We start from the raw sequence: 21,109 nt of genomic DNA on the forward strand, positions 1-21,109 counted from the left end.
TCCGATTTTTTTATTATCTATATATTGTGCAATGCGTTAAGTATGACTTAAAAGACGACAAAGTACACAAAAAGTTAAAGAACATTTCGTGCTTTATCTCTGAAATTCCTCAAGTATCGTTCGAACCCCGCAGTCACGCAAGCTTCACGCAAGTGCAGTGAGACTGGCACCTTTACACATTGAGACAATAGCAGCCCATTGGATGAATTGGAGCGCTGACATTACTCATAATCTTAAAAACAGCTGCAATCTTCAAAACATTTGAGCATTGCTGGATATCGAAATAATATTTGAGGGTACAAAATGTATACATCTAAAACTTTGTTGTCATCGTTGTTGTTGTTCTCTTGGTGCCAGGTTTCACATGATTCAATTTCAGGTCAATTGTTGACGTCTCCCTAGGTATTTTATCATCATTTAGGTTAGCCTGGATACCATACCCCAACCTCAAATATCTTTCCTGCACGATAGATACTTGAGATCGGGCTGGGGTTTGCGGTAACCAGGCTACATCTAGGTCTTTAACTGTTGGTATTTACAAGTAAAATCCACAATCATATCTAACTCACACATTGAGAGGACTGTATATAGGGATGGCAAATTAGAAGACATGCCATTGTACCTGGGCGGTTCGTCTGCTCCTCTCCACTGTCCGTCGCGCCGCCCCCCTCCCCCTCGCGCGCCTTGGACCACATGTAGTACATCGTGGGGAGGGAGAGGAGAGCGAAGGTTCCGACCAGCGGCTGGCAGTACAGCTGAAACTGTACAAAAGTGCAGTACTCCTCGGTGAAAATGTTATTAACGTTGGATATTTCCTGGCAGGTGTAGGACTTCGACTTCGTGACGGTGGTGTCCCAACATGCGCTGACGCCCCGGGTGCACAGGGCAGACGGCTTGTCGACGATCTCGTAAAACCATGACGCCAGGTCCGCCATGACCACGGCCGTGAAGAGCAGGACCGTGTACACCTTCTGCCTGGCGAAGCTCCTGGTCTTGAAGCACCACCCGAACATCGCCACCTGGAGTGGGAATAGCATCATGGCCTACGTCAGCATTTTTCTTTTAATAAATGGCAAAGAAACATATAAAAGAATACGAATGGACAAAGTGGCGATGTACTCAAGTTGTGCACAACTTATATAATAACGTTATATATTCTCGCCGCCACGGGTATATTATGGAAAATAACATTTGAAGACACTCAAACTTTTGAATAACAAGTAAATAAATACATGACAAAAACGCAAGTTGAACATGGGGCCATACTCCCCTCCCATGAGAAAGGAAAACGTTCGTGGCGTAGTTTGTGGAGTAGTTTGGGTGGCTAACATGATACATGTATTTGCTATGTTGTGACAAACGTGAAAGCTAAAACAAACATCAGAAGTCATTTGTGGACATCATAATACACATAAGTGGTGTTAGGAATACGATTTCTAGAGCTATTGGGATATTTAAAAATGATATTGAAATGTGGCTAAACCTAAGGGCACAACCCGCTATACGTGCAATTTGTCCGTACGTTTTTTTGGGAGGCCACGTCCGGCCACGTTTTTCTGAAAACGTTCAAGCTGTACAGAGCAGGCGCGTCGCCCGTACTGGCACGTTCGGAGGGCAAATCCTCAGCCCGATGGCACACAAAGTTTTGCCTGCACGTGATGCTCTACAGCGTGTCTGCGTGCTCCAAAATCCGTCGGATTCCCTGCGAGTTCGTACGGAGGCGGTACTAACCACTTCTAAGTTGTAACAAAACAATACACTGTGGGCACTAGGCAGCGGATTCCAAAAGATTGACCAAGTTTTGGCACGTAGACAGCACGTATTTGCACGTACGGTGGGTTGTTCCCTTAGCTTAAATGGCTTCGTGAGGTGAAATGAGTTGTGCCAAGTAGCGAGACCACCTGTTACCCACCTGTGCCACCACGAACACCATCCGCCCCACGTGGAACGCCGTGCCGGTCCAGTAGAAGGCCAGGGTTGGGAATGTTCCCTCGTCGCGATGGATACACGCCCCGACCAGCAGGAAGAAGACAGCGTCGAGCGTGACGCAGCCGACAGCGAGCAGCACGATCGGCGCGAACAGCAGGGACAGCTCCAAACCTTCCGTTCCGCCTCCTCCGGCCGCGTCGTCTCTCATGAACGGGTCCCGCCGAATGACGAAGCCGATAGCCGCGACGCAGGGGATCCCCACGCAGACCAGGGCGGTGAAAATGATCGGCAGCGTCTCGGAGCGGACGTCACAGTTCGTCATGGCGTTCAGGACGGATTGGATGGCGAATACAAGGACGGAAACGGTGACGAAAATGCCGAGGAAGAAGTCCACCACGGAGTGCGCGCCGAGAGGCCTCTCCAGCCGCTTGCGGAGCCACCGCGTCCACCAGAAGGAGCCACACGAGCACCGGCATGAACCGCACGAGCACCAGGCGGGGCAGCGTCTCCTCCTCACCGGCACGAGCTCTTCCGTGGAGGCCATCGGGCTGAACCCGCCTGCTGTTGGACGTGTGGTGACCACAACAGTTACTATAAACTAAACACTCAGTACGGGAGCGTGTTCGGCCCGCAGCTAGCGCTTTGTTTGATTTGCGTCGGGTCGATTTCAGTTTCCCTGAAGCTGGCAAGACTCCAGGGGTGGTTTCCTCGAAACGTCACAAACGTGATACTGTTGAACAGCGCGTCTGGCGGACAGTCCACTATGCATAAGGACTATATACGAGGGGCGTGCAATAAGTAATGGTCCTGACCCACTTCCAGTTGTCTGATCTAAATGAAATTTTGTATGTGTAATAATTCATATCTCTATGGGTTATGTTGCAAAAGACAGCTCTGAACTAATTGTGGTTTCTGATTTACTGGTGTTTGAACTTAGTCAGGTGCGAAATGGACCAGGTGTGAAATGGAACCAGTTGAGTGTCGCGCAGTGATCCGGTTTTTGTATTTGAAAGGACGCACACCAAAGAAGACTTTTGATGAAATAAATGAAACTTATGGTGATGATGCCCCATCATATGACCTTGTAAAACGCTGGCATCCTGAATTCAAACGTGGCTGGAAGTCTGTGGAAACAGCTCCCAGACCTGGTCGTCCCTCTTGTGCCATTGATGAGGCATCAGTTGGAGGACCAACCTGGGGTGTCCTACAAAATCGGTGTCCAGAGCTGCATCAAACGATGGGACAAATGCATAACTCTGGGTGATTCCTATGAAGAGAAAGACTAATAACTGTGCCAAGTTTCATTAATCTCCTGCTATGGGAAATGGGTCAGGACCATTACTAATTGCACGCCCCTCGTATGCACATGCACGATGCACATACACGATGCCTATAAGTCGGTCCTGTATTTCTGTGGGTTAAGGGCATTTCTCACCGAAATGTGGGATATACTGTAAATGCATTTAGGTTCGCGGGGATTTAATTTCGCGGTAGCGGGAACTTCTTTTGAAAGGACTTTTCGCGGTGGATTTAAGTTCGCGGTAACACCATAGACTGCAGTCTAACACCATAATAGAAAAATGTTCGCGGTGGATTTAAGTTCGCGGCGAAGTGGTCACCGCGAAAACCGCGAACGTTAATCCACTGCGAACATTTCTGCATTTACAGAACCACAGCAAAGCGAACCGACTGGGGGAGTAAATCTGCAGCAGCAGCACAGAAGAGGTCAAGTTTTACTGACCTGATTAAGAAATTTGCATAAAGTTTAGATTTGCAAAAAAAAGAAGATAGTATGACAAGCGCCACAGTGACTCCGTCCATCGCTTTAGGAATGGCTGAAACATTTGTGTTGTTGTAACACGTGTTAGGCCCTCTCCAGTCAAGCCTTTACATGTGCGGTCACACGCAGCAAGGTGCAAGCCGTCGGGATCTCTGGCTGAACGTCTTGCGTCGCGTTTGTGTGATTTATTGACACAACAAAACTTGAGCTATTCTTACGGTCACGCAGTCAACAGTATTACAATGCAAAGCACGGCACACTATAGCTTTTTTTAAGGTCTTGTTACCTCCGTCATGGAAGCCAATGACCTTAAAAGCTAAGGGGTACTGTTTCTGTTTATAGGTGGGATCACACGTGGTGCGTATATAGTCGAGCATTTCAAGTCCGCATGCCCACGGGTTGCGGGAAAAAAATAATAGACAAATTTGGACAAATATAGACAGAAAATATACCAATCGAGTTAGAGCTTGGTCACAAACCACACTCCTCAGGCGGCAAGCTAACTCCTTCGGCATGTTATGCATCTGTGTTTGTCAGGACCAGGCGTCTCCATGTGGTATAGCCTCCCCAGTACATTTACATGTACAGAAACAGCAGTGCGAAAGAAAATATGTAAAGACAGAAAGACAGTTCCAACGCCACCTACCCACACCCCCACAATATAGAAAACTCTCTGTGGTATTGGTGAAGTCGTAATGCTAAAAGTCTAGTCAGATTATGTGTTAAGGTATGTGATAGAGTAAGATAGACCACTGTTGACGTCGCTACGCTCACAGACTGATTTCTCCGTCTTTTTAGATATCCGCACCGCGGATCGGGTGACACAAACGGGTCGGTAATGAAGTAGTGTTTGTTATAGTCATGTGTCAACTGCTGCTGAAGGGGTCATGTTTTTCACCCCTACGATTGTAATGGAAGCTTCCTCCAGTGCCAATACATGTTCAATACCATCTGTCAGACAGTCTTTTTCTTTTACCTTTAGTTATGCTTGGGATAGAGTGCTTTGTGTTTGTGGCTTGAACAGTTTCATAACAAGGCAACCTATATTTACTGCCATGCCCTCTCTAACCCTTTCAAAACTGTCTCGAAACTTTTCCACGTGCGCCGACAAAAGACCAACTCTCCTCGAGGTGGATGTTTCATCTTACAACTTTTATTTATTGTCAAGATGGTAAACACATGTGAGCCACAGGAAATATTCAGATCTCTTGTGCCAGTTAATGCATGTCATAGTCACTCTACTAGGCAGTTATTGCATGACTATAGCTTACCGAATGCAAGTAACAACAGCGGGAAGAGAACATTTTATTACAGATCAGTTAAACTGTGGAATCTGCTTCCCGGAGATTTTAAGATTGTCTCCGATACAAGATTTTTAAAGAAGATGATAGACAATTTCTACGGATCATAATGGTTTTATTGTTTATAATCCTCTGACCTGATGACTTCTAGACTTTATGTATGTATTTGTATCTGTTTTGAGTGTATGGTATCTGTCTATCTACTTGTATATACTGTGTGTGTTTTTAAATGAGCCCTGGAATATTAGCTCAATGAGCTAGCTTAAGGATAAAACAATAAACTCAAACTCTATTTGTTGAACCCTGGTAGACTAGCCCTAAATAGGGCTAAAGGGTATCGGAATAAAGGAAATAAAGGAAATAAAGGAACACCAGGACTCTCGAAGCAGAGGTTTGGTCGGTGTAATAGTAGTGGTGGGATTTTACCGCTACCTCCCCTTGGTATAAAAATCCCGCCAACTACTTGCCCACCGACCCAACCTCTCAAATGCACAAACCATGGTGGAATGTAATTTGCGATTGGAGTTGTAAAGCGTTCTTGATGCCTGTACCTTTCACTCTGAGCACCTGAGTCGATTTTCACATCGATGTAGCGATATTTAAAGATTCACTTAGCGGTGTCCTTATCTTTGTGTCGGATCTCATAATATAAATAGATTAATGATAACCAACGTTGTCGTGTTTAGTATGTAGGGAAGGACAACCTCAAGCCAACCGTTCACACTTACGCCACATCTTCAGAAAAGACGCTGGAGCCGCATGTTCCCCATTTAGCCCTGCCATTTAGGAACTTTATTCGAACCGAACGTTGTCGTGTTTTTTTAGTTCAGCGAATTCATCTGCATGACTGTACCCGGTTCCGGTTGCACCACCAGCGGATGAACCCTGCCCGCGCGCTCCGGGCTCAGAATCAGAGTCCTCAGCCGCAGGTTCACGGCCATGACGAGCGACTGCAGCCAGTACAGCATGAAGAGCGGGTAGAACAGGTGCAGGAGCTTGTTCCAGTAGCCGCGGAACGCCACGCGCTGCACGGGGCTCTGCCAGCAGGTGGTGGTGGGCGCGGACTGGACCTCCAGGAAGCTGCCGTTAATCCAGAGGCACATGTTGAACAACACGAGCAGGCTGTAGCTCGTGCTCAGCGCGCCCTCCTGTTTTTGCGACTGGCACGTGGCTGCGAGGAGAAACGTGGTTTGGAAGACGATCAGTAGGGTGTTGAACAACGCGTCGAATGCCAAAAGGACGCGGAGGTTTGCGAAGCTGTTGTCCGGGGAAGGCATGAGCAGGCGACAGACGTAGTCTTCCGGGTCATCGTCATTCGTCCTCGCGAGCGCGAAGAGCGACATCAAGTTGAGCGCAGTCATGGCGATCGCGCCGAGGCCCAGCAGGACGATGTGGGCTATGTGCGGCCAGTATACTAGTGCGCTGTCAAGCCTGTCATTGGAGCCGCTCTTTATCTTGATCTCACCCAGAAGTGCTGCCAGGGCGAAGACGAAAACGTACACGACTTTGTACACGTGGTAGGTAAAGACTGCTTGGTTGTCTGCGTATTTTGGTGTGACTGCAGTTGTGGTTGTGGCGGTTGTTGTGATTGTTGTTGTTGGCGGTCTGGTCGTTCTCCGAGCCTTAGTACAACCCCAACACAGGCTTGTTGTCATTATTGTTGTTGGCATTGTTGTTGTTGTTGGCATTGTTGTTGAAGTCTCAGCTGTCGGTGGTAGGGCGGCCCGTTGTGCAACGAGGACAAGTGCCACGGAGAGGACCAACAGGACAACGACGAAAAACAACCAACCTGGCGCCGCGTTCCCGTGAACCCCGCGCAGCCGCTGACCGTTCTCGCTCTCCCTGTAAGCACCGTGGAAGCCCCGTGCCTTGGACCACAGGGCGAACATCGCGGCAGTCGCCAAGACGCTGAACTGGCCGATCAGCGGGTTACAGTAACGTTTTAGCCCGAGGAATTCGCAGTGCGTCGCCCGGTCGCTTCCTTCACACGGCGCAGCTGTCGGGGCATCGCTGTCCCAGCATACGGAGGTGTCGCAGACGATATCGGTGCTCTCCGACACTTGGTAAAACCAGCACGCCGCGTCGGCCATGACGACAAACGCCACGAGGAAGGCGGTTGCTGCAGTTTGCTTCGCCCACGTCCGCGACATGTACAGCCATCCGACCGAGCTGACTTGCGCCACAACGAAAAACAACCTCACGACGTGGAACGCGGTGCTGGTGTGGGGGTTTGACTGCGAGCTGCCCTCTGCGAGGCTACAGGAATTCGCCACGACCAAAGCGTTGATGTCGACTACCATGCAGGCAATGGCCAGCAACGCGAGAACGACGAAAGCGACGGCAGATTTGGCGCGGTCCACTTTCACGTCTTCTTCCGTTTCTTCCACCAGCGGCTCGTAAGGGTCTCTCCGCGCCACCCAGAGCAGCAGTCCGGTGCTGACCAGGCCCGCACTCACCGCCACCGTGAAGACGACCTCCATGGCGTTAGACCGCGTGCACTCCAGACTCAGGAGCGCGGTAGCCGCACCGAAACCGAGCAGGAAAAACGTCAACAAGGCGACGATCACGCCCGCCGTCTTCGTGCCCACTTCTTTGAAGAGCCGCCTCCTCAGCCACTTTGTTGACCAGAACTCCCCTCGACACAGTTCACACCCACCACACGATCCGCAGCATCTACACCTACCCCGACCTGACGGGGCCCACCCGGTCACGGGTACAGGGGCAGGAGAGCTGTCGGGCGTTTCCATCCGCGCAGACGATCAAAATCGTATAAAAGACAACCTCAGCGAGGCAGAAGCATCCTACGTTCTGTTGTGTTCCTCAGTCCAAGCCTTCCTATAGTCGGAATGTCACAGCGAGGCCAAAAAACGCGATTTCTTCAAAACCACGATGTTGAACTTTGGATCATGTGTCTTTGGTGGCAATGAGGATAGAAACTGACTTGCGCTTTGCTCGTAGCGATCTCCCAGTGGCTGAAGATAGTCCTGTAGGTAATAACTCGGCAGCCTTTAACTTTAACTTGTACGTAAGTAATCCCATCCGAGTCAATAGAACCGCAGCCTGTTGCCTGCCAATGCCTGAAAGTGTGTGGCGACCTCCTCACCCCATTTAGGTGATACCTATTGTGGACTGAATGTTCCGAATGTTTACTGCTTTATAGATGGTTCGGGTTACACATAGCCGGTGAACCGAGAGATCTCGTGTCTTTACCTACAAAAGACTTTGGCCACTGAGGTCCTCACAGTGACCGCACTGCGCCCCAAGTTAAGGGAATGAAACATTGTTGTTTGCCTTTCGTGTCTTCGTGTTTCTGGGCTGCAGTTTCTATTGGTGCCGCCAGAGAGAGTTTATGGTCCATCTTGGATCTATCTGCTAGTTATCTATGTTAACGACATCATCAAGTAAAAGAAACAAACGAAATCAGATGCATTCAGAGACTAGACAGAGGGATAATGAACCCAGTCTGTTATGTACAGTTCCACAAGAAACTGCTAGAGGGAGGACTAAACTACAAACCTGCTCGAAGATATTTTATTCAAATACAATCCAATCTCTACAACTGGATAAAAACGGATATTTACTTCCGGACGTTTCGAGTGACATCCATCACGCTTCTTCAGCAAAAGCAGAAGGTAATGCTTGATATCAAATGATGTTCACATGTAAGAGACTTAATTCCTTTATTTCAACAAGTAGCAGCTACTTAGGGTCTAAGATATGATCATTAGCTGAGGATATAAATATGATAAAAATCCAACTACAACTTCCTCAATAACCATTACAAAGTGTTGTTCATTAAACCAAACGTATCACATAATGATATAGAATTTAGTAACACTTGGCAAACAAACGGAACAAATTAAAAACGCATAACCCTTTATTTAAAACGCATAACGTTTTATCACAAAGCTAAACATATTCTCAGCTTGAATTCTGACCTTGAAGAACAGCTGATACTATAGGAATCCGAGCAATGTGGCTGTACCGTATATTAATTATTATTTAGTTGACAAACTACAATTTGTTTTTTCGCGACACGATGTTCTTATCCTATAGGAACGAACATCTAAATTTTCTTTGCTATACGGTAACAATAATACAGCATATTTCAGACCGATTATAATAAAAGGCATAAAATAACTTCGGGCCTGCCGTCACATGGTATCGTGCGTGTTTACGGTCACGTCCGCGCCAGTGACGTCAGTAAGTAAGGTCAGAGTTGAGCAGACCGTACTACTAGCCTACTCAGGGGGTGAGCCAATAAATCTATCAATTTCTCTTGCCAGTCTAATAAAATAAATTTTGCATTTTACCATCTTACTTTCTCTTTTACAACCTATTTCTGATCAATGTTAGGTTTTGATGATAGTATAATGGTTTAAAATTGTACATAATTTAGCTCATCTCATGTGGTATGACCCACTGCCCATATGACATGTCCTAACGTTACATTAGGAGTGTGTTCAGCCGGCCCGGTGTCAGGACTGCCCGTCTGTGGGAACATCCTTCTTACGAGCTCGTTGCTAAAGCTTGCTTCAAGACATCTGCTGCAACGTCTCAGCCGTCAACGCAGCTTTCTTAGAGGCTAGAGGAACATCTTCCCCAGCGGTCGGGAAGGCACAAGCCGTGCGAGCGAAACGGATTTTGTGCGGGTCAACCACGGTCGTCTGCAACTTTAAAGTTCTTGAGAGGGTGATTTTAAGACGTGAGGAATCTCCTTCAAGATGGATGACGACTATGACGACTTCGACGACAACGGGCCCATGGGCACCAGGAACAAATGGGTGTTCGAGATCTCAACCGAGGTCGCTAACAAAGGTGAGGTACCACACGCCCCCCTCCCCACGGTATCCGCTATAGTATGTGGTTAGATATATAACCTCCATGGATAACGTTACATGTAACGCTATGTACACGCATGGGAAACTCAGTTCACTTGTGTGGGAATAAGAGACCGACTTATTGCAGTGCGTACCCTAAATTACTTTAATCTGAGTAGATCTTTTAAAAACTTCACACGAGTATTTTCAAGTAAAGTTTTCTGAAGAATATGATATGCGAATCTATATGTTATACGTGTTAAATACATGTAGTTATACCTAGCTCTGAGAGTGAACGATGCCTCGCATATCATGGTTTATATATTTAGACAGTCTTGCTATGAAAAATGACCAGAAAGGAGTCCGCGTAGCTGTTGCTTTTCCGTAATCTGTAAACATCACAGCGCGATCAGAGAGTGGAACTTACAGGGAACGCCCCCTCTCTGACCTTCAAAACTGCGTCTGGGTTTCGGACCAAAGTTGGACTCTAGAGTCCTGGTTGATGACTTGAGCAAAACACAGACAAGTGGCTGTATCTTCCCTGTGTTTTCTGTTCTAAAATCGGCAACTCTTTCCTCATAAACCTGAGGTTTCTATGGTTAGCTTTTAAGTATAGTATGTAGGACTGTAAACAAACACAACGCTTGTTATCTTTATCTGGGTTAAACTTTAACTACACCTAAAACTAGTCTAGCTACGCCTGAATGCAGAACAGTGACCATTTTTCAGGCACTGTTGTATGTAGATAGCTAGAAGTTTTGGAAGTTCTGTACACTGTTGGTATCACAGCTACAACGTTGTGTTGGGGCTATCTCAGCTGGAAAGGTCATGTAGAGGTCACCCAATGTTTCACAGATTGTACCCCTGACACAACAGCTACACAAGGGTTGAGGGTTTTACAAGTTAAGTAACAATGTTTACTATTATCGTTCTTATCACAAGTAAAGGTTCGAATGACCCTCACAATGATCAGTTGTACTAAACTTCCACTCTGAAACTGATGGTGTCTCTCCTATTGTTTGTGAAGTAAACAAATAACAGCAGGTCGGATGTCAGGTACACGATCTTAACAGGTAGTGAAAGACATTTCGTTTGTGTAAATGTAGTCCTTAAAACAAAAACAGTGAATTCGTAATTTACATGTTTTAAGAAGAGGGAAGAGACAGGTGAACTGTATATTAAGTGGTAGTGCACTAGACACATATGTTTAATGGCTTGGTAAATTCACCTATTGTTACAGCCAGCAGATACCCATCTTAAGTAATGAGGCTGTTATGATGTGAAAGGTGCCTCCTTGAGCACGGGACCCCCATTTTAAGGCCTTTCTGAAACACGGTATGGCTTCAACCAACCAGAATACCCTTCCCAGGATTCAAAGCAGGGTTCAGAGATGATAGCAATTAACCTTAGTTGTTTTATTGTTTCTCTGATTGTTCACTAACACCACTACAGGTAATGATATTTTCATATCATAAGTACTGCATATAACCCATGTTGCCCAGAACATGCCAAATAAAGGTCATCAGTTACTAAATAATAGGTGACCAAGAGATGACTCAAAACTTGTCAAAAGTGTCTAGAATTTTTTCTGATATTTTTGAAATTGCTGTTGCCAGCAGCCATGCTCCTATTGTCATGAACTAAACATTATCTTGCGCTAATTGCAATAGCAACAAACTTTATATATAACATTTTGATTAGGAGACTGTTGCACTGTGCGTAGACCCTCCCACTTTTCAAGAAAATTTTGACTTTTGTTGAAATTTATGATTACTAAGTATAAAACTTTATGTAACAGTGGGGTTCAAGCACCACCAACCGACCATACCAAACGCCTGTAAGGCTCTTGGCCGAATCGGTTGCGTGCTTGGTTTTGTGCTTGACTGCCTGGGTCCGTCACGATAGGTCGCGGGTTCGAATTCCAGGAGCAAGCTTGGGGTAACAACTGCTCCACTCGCCTCTAGTGTTTCACTAACTGATTGTTTGTTTGTTTGTTTTTCACATTTCCCTTGCTGCCAGTCGGAGGGATTTACACTGTGATCCGCAGCAAGGCGGGAGTGACAGTTGACGAGCTCGGTGATCACTACTGCCTGATTGGTCCGTACAACGAGAACTCCGCCCGCCTCGAGGTCGACCCCATGGAACCCACCAATGACATCATGCGGAGGACTCTGGCGAACATGCGCGAGAAAGGGGTGAAGGTCAGTACGCCGCCATTTTAATCATCATCATCGCTGCTTTCTTGTCTGTCAATTACATGTTTGTTAGTTCATAGTAGAATGTTGTAAAATGATGTCGTGAAGTAAGGTCGATGAAGGTTAGATATCCAGGTAATAAGTCCCCTTTTTCACTAGACGGCGATCGCGCTGCGCTCCCACTGTGACCTAAACAGGATATGTGTAACCTTCGCTTTCACACTAAATGGGTATATCATACAAAATGTAAATGTGTCACTTCGAAGACAACAAAACACATTAAGTGTAAAAGGATTTCTTTCTTTTCTATAGAATTCATTGAGTGATATGTCAAATTTTATGTCGCAGAGAGAGCGGAAAGGGGGTATAAGATACGCCAAAAAGCAGTTACTCAAGCAACTGGATATGATTTTGGAGATGGTCAGACGGTCAGAAAGATAGTGGATGCTACATTGTGTATCTGAAACGTCTGTTTCCAAAATCATATCCAGTTGCTTGAGTAACTAACTGCTATTTGGTATGACTTTTGAAGTATAAAATTGTTCTTTTTTATTTTTGTTTGTACTTTGGCCCGTGTCGTAACACACCAAGTTTGCATGTCATTATAATAGCTGATATCAGTTGCTGATCATGCTAGATATGATACTTCAGAAGTTTACATGTTGAGAAAGAGAATTTACCATATATATTATGACAATGGAAAGAATGATAAAATGACAAAAACTTGAAATAGAAAAGAGAAAATTGAATTTCCCTTCTTCCGCCAACTGTGCATGGCATATGTCCTGCGCATTGTTTTTAAACAGGAGGAATATGTGAAATAAGATATAAAAGTTATGATATATGAAACACTATATGTATACCCTGGTAGAATTAACAAAAATGAAAATTTATGAAATGAAATGACTATAGTATACTTGAAAGAAGAAAATACTTCTGAAGTCTGCATGTCTCACTCAAGACCATTTTGCATGGCGTCTCTTCTGCAGGTATTGTTTGGTCGCTGGTTGATTGACGGCTATCCTCGGGTGAGTAACCTCTGACCCCACTAACCCCCCACCTCTCTCCACAGGTCGAGTACGGCAGGTGGCTCATCAATGCCTACCCACGGGTGAGTGGTACGGTCCAGTTTAGCATGCCGCATGGAGGGCATTTCTGCCTGGAATATGCCATTTGTTACTTATAAGGGGGGTGTTTGTTAAATGTAGTTTTCCTTGCACCTGATCCATCAGTTAGATGATACCATTTAGAAAAAGGGGGATAATGTAATTTGTAAAAACGGTTTGAAAGAATAAATTAGTCTGTGGTTTGAATGAAAAAAATTAATCTTATACAATGTTTTAAGACCTTTTCACAGTGTAGGTAGGGCTTTGTTCACATCTGAAGCAGACTTCTTAACCCACAGTCAGGTTTTGTGCATGTGAAAAAACTTGTGCATGGAAAATCTGTGTGAGAAAATATGCTAAATCAGACTCCCAATGTGTTTCAAACACTCCCTGTTTGACAATTAAAAGTTTGCTATAGACTGAATTTGGTGATATTTTGGAATTTTTTGGCACATGTTGGCCAGACATTGTTGAGGATTACGAACATGCTGTGGTTTAGCTTGCCAGTGTTAACATTTGCCATTGAAATATGAATCAGTTGGTTCCTATCAGATCTAATGAGCTGTTTGCTGGCTGGTAGTGATCAATTACTAGTAATTGCAAACTCTTAATATTTGATTTCATAACTAGTTTCCTTTATTAATACAATGTGATAATTATATTGATTTTTAAGCATAAGGATGTGATATGTTATATATAAAAAAGAATTATCTGTGGAGCTATTCAATGAAAAAACTTTACCATACTGTAAGAGGGTCCCATGTGGTATGTGTTTTAACATTTTATTGCAATAATTAGCCTTAATTACAATGTACCATTAACAGAAGGGGTTATGAGATGTGAGGAGCAATCAATATCTATATCTCATTACTAGCAATGCAGGTTGTGTTGTGTTGTTTGTTTGTTTGTTTGTTTGTTTATTGAGATCTCTGTGTATGTAGGTGGTGTTGTTTGACGTTGGCTCCGTGGCCTGGAAGCTGGACGGATGGAGAAAGGAATTCTGGGAGGTTGCGGGGATCGGGATCCCGTGGCCGGACCGAGAGTGTAACGACGCGGTGCTGCTGGGATTCCTGGTGGCGTGGTTCCTTGGGGAGGTCAGTCGATTTTTACTGTTTGACCAATGACCATGTGTGCAGGTTGTACTGTTTGTTTGTTTATTTGTTTGTTTACTGACCGGGAGTGTAACGACGCAGTGCTGCTGGGATTCCTGGTGGCGTGGTTCCTGGGGGAGGTCAGTCGATTGTTACTGTTTGCATGCCTTTTTACCTATTTATTTGTTTGTTAGCTCAGGTTGCCCAACTACCAGTCAGCTATTTTCAGGGTCTATAACCTTGGAGAGAATACTAACAGTGATCATTGCAAGGGAAGCAGTTTATTATATCTATTGGTACATGGCACTAAACAAACAAATAAACAATCAAACATGACTAACAACATTTTCCCCCACAGTTCCATGCCCAGTGCTACCAGTGCCAAGGGAAGCAGTATCTCGTGGTTCATGGCACTAAAATTAATAAACAAACAAACAAACAACGCATTTCTCCAAAAGTTCTGTGCCCGGTGCAATCAGTTTAAAGGGAAGCAGTATCTTATGGGCCATGGCACTAAACATACAAACTAACAAACATATATCACATTTTGCCACAGTTCCTTGACCAGTATAAAGGGAAACAGTGCCTTATGGTCCATGGGACTAAACAAATAAACAAACAAACAACACATTTCCCCCACATGTACAGTTCCGTCCGCAGTGTGACCAGTGTGAAGGAAAGCAGTATCTTGTTGCACATTTCCACAAGTGAATGGCGGGCGTTGGGTTGGTCCTTCGACATGTCCAATAAATAAACAAACAAAGAAACAAACAAACAAACAACTCATTTTCCCACAGTTCCGTGCCCAGTGTGACCAGTGCGTAGGAAAGCAGTACCTTGTGGCACACTTTCACGAGTGGATGGCAGGTGTCGGGCTGGTCCTCTGTCGCTGTTGGAACATCGACGTGTCAAAATAAACAAATAAACAAACAAGCAAACAAACAAACAACACATTTCCCCCACAGTTCCGTGCCCAGTGTGACCAGTGCAAAGGAAAGCAGTATCTTGTAGCACACTTCCATGAGTGGATGGCAGGCGTTGGGTTGGTCCTCTGCCGCTGTCGGAACATCGACGTGTCAAAATAAACAAATAAACAAACAAACAACTCATTTCCCCCTCCCACATTTTCGTGACCAGTGTGACCAGTGCGTAGGAAAGCAGTACCTTGTGGCACACTTCCACGAGTGGATGGCGGGCGTCGGGCTGGTCCTTTGTCGCTGTCGGAACATCGACGTGTCAAAATAACCAAACAAACAAACAACTCATTTTCCCACAGTTCCGTGCCCAGTGTGACCAGTGCATAGGAAAGCAGTATCTTGTTGCACACTTCCACGAGTGGATGGCGGGTGTTGGGCTGGTCCTCTGCCGGTGTCGGAACATCGACGTGTCAAAATAACCAAACAAACAAACAACTCATTTTCCCACAGTTCCGTGCCCAGTGAGACCAGTGCGTAGGAAAGCAGTATCTTGTTGCACACTTCCACGAGTGGATGGCGGGGGTTGGGCTGGTCCTCTGTCGCTGTCGGAACATCGACGTGTCCACTAAATAAACAAATAAACAAACAAACAACTCATTTTCCCACAGTTCCGTGCCCAGTGTGACCAGTGCGTAGGAAAGCAGTATCTTGTAGCACACTTCCACGAGTGGATGGCGGGCATGGGCTGGTCCTCTGCCGCTGTCGGAACATTGACGTGTCAAAATAAACAAATAAACAAACAAGCAAACAAACAAACAACACATTTCCCCCACAGTTCCGTGCCCAGTGTGACCAGTGCGTAGGAAAGCAGTATCTTGTAGCACACTTCCACGAGTGGATGGCGGGGGTTGGGCTGGTCCTGTGCCACTGCCGGAACATCAACGTGTCCACTAAATAAACAAATAAACAAACAAACAAACCAACAAACAACTCATTTCCCCACAGTTCCGTGCCCAGTGTGACCAGTGCGTAGGAAAGCAGTATCTTGTAGCACACTTCCACGAGTGGATGGCAGGCGTTGGGCTGGTCCTCTGCCACTGCCGGAACATCGACGTGTCAAAATAACCAAATAAACAAACAAACAAACTCATTTCCCCCACAGTTCCGTGCCCAGTGTGATCAGTGTGAAGAGAAGCAGTACCTTGTGGCACACTTCCACGAGTGAATGGCGGGCGTTGGGTTGGTCCTTTGTCGCTGTGGGAACATCGACATGTCCACTAAATAAACTAACAAACAAACAACACATTTCCCCACATGTACAGTTTCGCGCCCAGTGTGATCAGTGCATAGGAAAGCAGTACCTTGTAGCACACTTCCACGAGTGGATGGCGGGTGTGGGGTTGGTCCTTTGTCGCTGTCGGAACATCGACGTGTCAAAATAACCAAATAAACAAACAACACATTTCCCCCACATGTACAGTTTCGTGCCCAGTGTGACCAGTGCGTAGGAAAGCAGTATCTTGTGGCACGCTTCCACGAGTGGATGGCGGGCGTTGGGCTGGTCCTCTGCCGGTGTCGGAACATCGACGTGTCAAAATTAACAAATAAACAAGCAAACAACTCATTTTCCCACAGTTTCGTGCCCAGTGTGACCAGTGCGTAGGAAAGCAGTATCTTGTGGCACACTTCCACGAGTGGATGGCAGGTGTTGGGCTGGTCCTTTGTCGCTGTTGGAACATCGACGTGTCAAAATAACCAAATAAACAAACAAACAACTCATTTCCCACACAGTTTCGTGCCCAGTGTGACCAGTGCGTAGGAAAGCAGTATCTTGTTGCACACTTCCACGAGTGGATGGCAGGTGTTGGGCTGGTCCTGTGTCGCTGTCGGAACATCGACGTGTCCACCATCTTCACGACGCACGCCACGCTGCTGGGGAGGTTCCTCTGTGCCGGGAACGTCGACTTCTACAACAACCTGGATAAGGTCAGTATGCTCAAGCTTTTTGATCATGTAGCACTAGTATCCAATATTTGATAATACTGTTGCTGGGGTCCCTGACGGGTAAGCAGCAGTTGGCTAGTCTTCACACCCTGCTTCCATGCAGCTCTTTCTAGTGGTTTGACCCTGTGAGACCGCACACCTTCATGTCCCCCCTAACACACTCCATCCAGGTTTTTCTCGGTCTGCCACAACCCCTGTTGCCTGACACTTTCAGTTTGTCGATGGTATTAATGCAGTCACTTGATCTTTCTAGTAGTACATCATTGCACGTAGGTTCTCCCTAGTTAGACCTGACATGTAACATAACCTTTAGTCCCACAAGCTACATGTAAGTACAGGAACAGGTTATGCTGATAGAGTTTAAGGTGTGGGAATAGAGAGAATAATCATTTCCTAAATCATTCTAAACATCTAGAAGATGAGAAGACTGGTCGAAAATTTTTCAAAGCTGGATTCAGCTGGACTGTTTCCATGTGGCTGGCTGCAAGTGGTTAACTGTGCCAGGTGGTTGCATAACCAGGTCTTACTACCAACATCAAATTCATGACCTTAATCAAGTTAATGTCTCCTAAGTTTCCTGGGATGTTAAGTGTGTGAAACTTCATCAGGCTGTTTTGGTGTATCTATGATGATTCACCCACTTTACTGGGAGGCGGAGGATTTACCGGTAGTTGTCTGGACCCTAAGACTTGCCAACCTTTAGCGTTAATCATGGGCGTATGACGAGGCCTGCGTCATACGCAGGAATTGTGGGCGAAAGCCACGTGATCGACACTGCGACACATCGCAAGACTGGGAGCGAGAAGTTCGGATCTCGAACAAACTGACTTCATATGACGTATATGTAAGTACAGCATGAAATCCAACATAGGCTATAACCTCCCCTTCACACTTTCCCCCAGTTTGATGTGGACCAGGAGGCAGGGAACCGCGGGATCTACCACCGGTACTGCATGGAGCGCTCGGCCGCCCACTGCGCGCACGTGTTCGCTACGGTGTCGGATATCACAGCGCTGGAGGCAGAGCATCTGCTCAAGAGGAAGCCAGGTTGGTTTGGTTGGTTTAATACAGATCTCCAATAGTGACTGATATGTCACTATTCTTCCTGGTGTCCGGGTGATTTGTAGAGAATCACCAACTCCTGACGGAAGGATTTGCATGTGTCATGGGTTCTTTAACAGGCATTTAATGTCCTATCCGAGAGATGGCCCTATCCGAAGCTAGGTACTCATTTTAATCTGAGTAAAGTGAGGAAAGCTGTGTAAAGTGTCTTTTCCAAGGGCACAAGATCGGTGACACGACAACTGCTTTTAAAGCAAATTTTGAAGACTAAAGTTTGAAATTTGATATTGCAGACATCGTCACGCCAAATGGGCTGAATGTGCAGAAGTTCCAGGCGATCCACGAGTTCCAGAATCTCCACGCCATTGCTAAGGAGAAGATCAGCGAGTTCGTCCGAGGTCACTTCTACGGGTGAGGATGTCAAGGTCTTTTGTAGGTCATAGATTGGTGGTCTGAAAAAGAGAGAAATTAAGTATAAATTCTGATTTTACAGTTGCAGCTGATACTATGAACCTGAAAACGAGACATTCAGCTAAAAGTGAAACATTTTAAGCCAACCAATTAAGGATTTGAGACATTTGGAAAATGTTGCAGTTTTGATGGCCCCTTGGCTTGAGAACTGCAACATTTGAAGCAGCAAGTGTGCGACATTTACTCTGTCGAGTTGTTGCAGTTTAAGTTGCCCCAACTGGTGGATTGAAAGTTGGTCAATTTGAGTTTCCAACTTTAGCAGAGTTATTTTTAAATGTGCCCAGTGCCCACATTACACCGGAATATATCTCACCTAAGGAGTCTTTGAGCTCTAAAGAAATATTTTAGGTAAAAAGATTGTTCCTGTCCTATCACTGCGCAATTTTTAGAGATAAGCTATAAACTGTTTTCAAGTCAACAAAACTCCATGTAAAATTACAGGTCCTGGGTAGTTTTCAGGACAAAAAAATGCAAGGCTCTTTGGGTTTTGAGATCTAGTGATGTTCTGAAACAATCAAGTTCTGTGGAAGGTCTTTGATTGTGTAAAGCATAGTTTATCAATAAGCTGGGTTCCTACCAAGCTTCTTGTTTCTAAATCATGTTTCATACATCAAGAAGAATTTTTAGTCATTTTACAATGACTTTACATAGTGTGAATGGTTATTTTTCAGGCACTACGACTTTGACATTGACAAGACGATCTTCATGTTCACTGCCGGGCGCTACGAGTTCTCCAACAAGGGCGTGGACATGTTCCTGGAAGCTCTGGCCAGGCTCAACTACTATCTCAAGGTAACTGTTTTTGGCATCACCTCATAGGTGGAGCCATAAGTGTCAGACATGTTCCTGGAAGCTCTGGCCAGGCTCAACTACATTGTACTATCCCAAGGTAACTGTTTTTGGCATCACCTCATAGATGGAGCCATAAGTGTCAGACATGCTCCTGGAAGCTCTGGCCAGGCTCAACTACTATCTCAAGGTAACTGTTTTTGGCATCACCTCGTAGATGGAGCCATAAGTGTCAGACATGCTCCTGGAAGCTCTGGCCAGGCTCAACTACTATCTCAAGGTAACTGTTTTTGGCATCACCTCGTAGATGGAGCCATAAGTGTCAGACATGCTCCTGGAAGCTCTGGCCAGGCTCAACTACTATCTCAAGGTAACTGTTTTTGGGAACACCTCATAGGTGGAGCCTTAAGTGTCTGTGGACTTAACTTTCAAGGTAAGCGTTTTTGGTAATAGTAACCGTCCTTGTAGATGGAGCCATAAATGTCATTGGGCATTTTACAGGAAGCTCTCGCCTGGCTCAACTACTATTTCAAGGTAACCGTTTTTGGCAACACATCCATGGTGGAGTCACAAACTGTCAGTGATGGCAGGGATTGGACTCTGAATCTCCAAAATCATATGTTTTTGTCAATTTTGCCATTATATTAAGAGCTTAAAAATTTGATTTACATCATTCACCCAGACGGGGGACCTGGCGCATCCCCGTCTTGTCTTCAGATAGAAGAAAGGTTATGCCACCTCTTAAGGGGCAATATAACTCCAACGGTGCTGTAATATACCATATGACTTATATTGGAAAGAGCATTTTGTTTCATACTTTGCTTTCATAATTTCAGCTTATACTTGATTTATCTGACACAGACTATTTTTCAATTTTCAATAATACTAAAAGAGCTGTTAAACCTTTGGCAACTATAGTGCTCACAGCCATATATTAAGTGCATGCAGTTACTAGTAATGTGGGTCATAGTTCAACCCCCTGACCGTGACCTTTGCCCCCACAGTCCTCTGGAAGCCAGATGACAGTCGTAGCCTTCCTGATCTTCCCGGCCAAAACAAACAACTTCAACGTTGACTCTCTCAAGGGGCAGGCGGTCGTCAAGCAGCTCAGGTCAGATTCTTAACTTTCAAATACACTAAAAATGAAATGTCCTGACGATAAGATAAATCAAACTTCTCATCCAGTTGGAAGTAAAATCATATTAATTATTTCAAATTCATAATCATGATGGATTTATTTCCTTTACCATGTGCTTTTTTTGTGTAAAATCACTTTGTGTTATTTTTTTTGGAAAGTAAACAAAAAGAGGCCTACTTAATCCTTTGGTGGATGCGTGAAAACAACTACTCATTTTTTGCTGACTTGACATATCTGAAGTATGTTGTTATTTTGTTTTGTTGTTGTTTTTCCAACAGAGAAACTGTGGCGGAGGTACAGAATGATATCGGGAAGAGGATTTTTGAATCATGCCTGGGGTGAGTATAACTTCAGGGCTCGAAATGCCACCTGCATATGCAGGTTACTGCAGGTAGAATTGGAGCTGTGCAGGTATTTCTGGTGTCTACCTGCACCTAACCTGCACTGGTCCATGTACTGGGTTTTATACGTAAATGTCCTATGATGTAGGTGTATGTGGCTTGTTA

At 45.3% G+C, this 21,109-nt stretch overlaps 2 protein-coding genes across 2 annotated transcripts in view; one reads left to right on the top strand and one right to left on the bottom strand.

Annotated features, from left to right (window-relative positions):
- Nucleotides 1-144: 144 nt before the first annotated feature.
- Nucleotides 145-2,598, bottom strand: LOC118412968. Its single transcript, XM_035816061.1, has 3 exons — nt 1,913-2,598; nt 623-1,019; nt 145-170 (listed from the first exon to the last, which is right to left on the bottom strand). Exons 1-3 carry the CDS (start codon nt 2,471-2,473, stop codon nt 145-147), a joined length of 984 nt encoding a protein of 327 aa, XP_035671954.1. The 5' UTR covers nt 2,474-2,598.
- Nucleotides 2,599-9,451: 6,853 nt separating this feature from the next.
- The window catches only part of LOC118413531 (glycogen [starch] synthase, muscle-like), a gene marked incomplete in the record, with an annotated part of 26,434 nt that continues 14,776 nt past the window's right edge, over nt 9,452-21,109 (top strand). Inside the window, 10 exon segments of the mRNA XM_035817053.1 lie at nt 9,452-9,828; nt 11,850-12,031; nt 13,015-13,053; nt 14,073-14,225; nt 16,931-17,125; nt 18,046-18,190; nt 18,499-18,616; nt 19,348-19,468; nt 20,470-20,576; nt 20,882-20,941. Of these exon segments, the coding sequence (XP_035672946.1) occupies nt 9,735-9,828; nt 11,850-12,031; nt 13,015-13,053; nt 14,073-14,225; nt 16,931-17,125; nt 18,046-18,190; nt 18,499-18,616; nt 19,348-19,468; nt 20,470-20,576; nt 20,882-20,941 (1,214 nt within the window).

Source organism: Branchiostoma floridae, chromosome 4 (genome assembly GCF_000003815.2).
Source record: "Branchiostoma floridae strain S238N-H82 chromosome 4, Bfl_VNyyK, whole genome shotgun sequence".
Taxonomy (NCBI): domain Eukaryota; kingdom Metazoa; phylum Chordata; class Leptocardii; order Amphioxiformes; family Branchiostomatidae; genus Branchiostoma; species Branchiostoma floridae.

What these genes read in the sequence shown, in the direction of transcription:
- LOC118412968 (XM_035816061.1), bottom strand. Translation starts at nt 2,473, where the DNA reads ATGGCCTCCACGGAAGAGCTCGTGCCGGTGAGGAGGAGACGCTGCCCC. An exon ending in TGGTGTTCGTGGTGGCACAG is followed by an intron (nt 1,020 to 1,912) that starts GTGGGTAACAGG and finishes TTCCCACTCCAG; the next exon opens with GTGGCGATGTTCGGGTGGTG. An exon ending in GGAGCAGACGAACCGCCCAG is followed by an intron (nt 171 to 622) that starts GTACAATGGCAT and finishes CAATGTGTAAAG; the next exon opens with GTGCCAGTCTCACTGCACTT.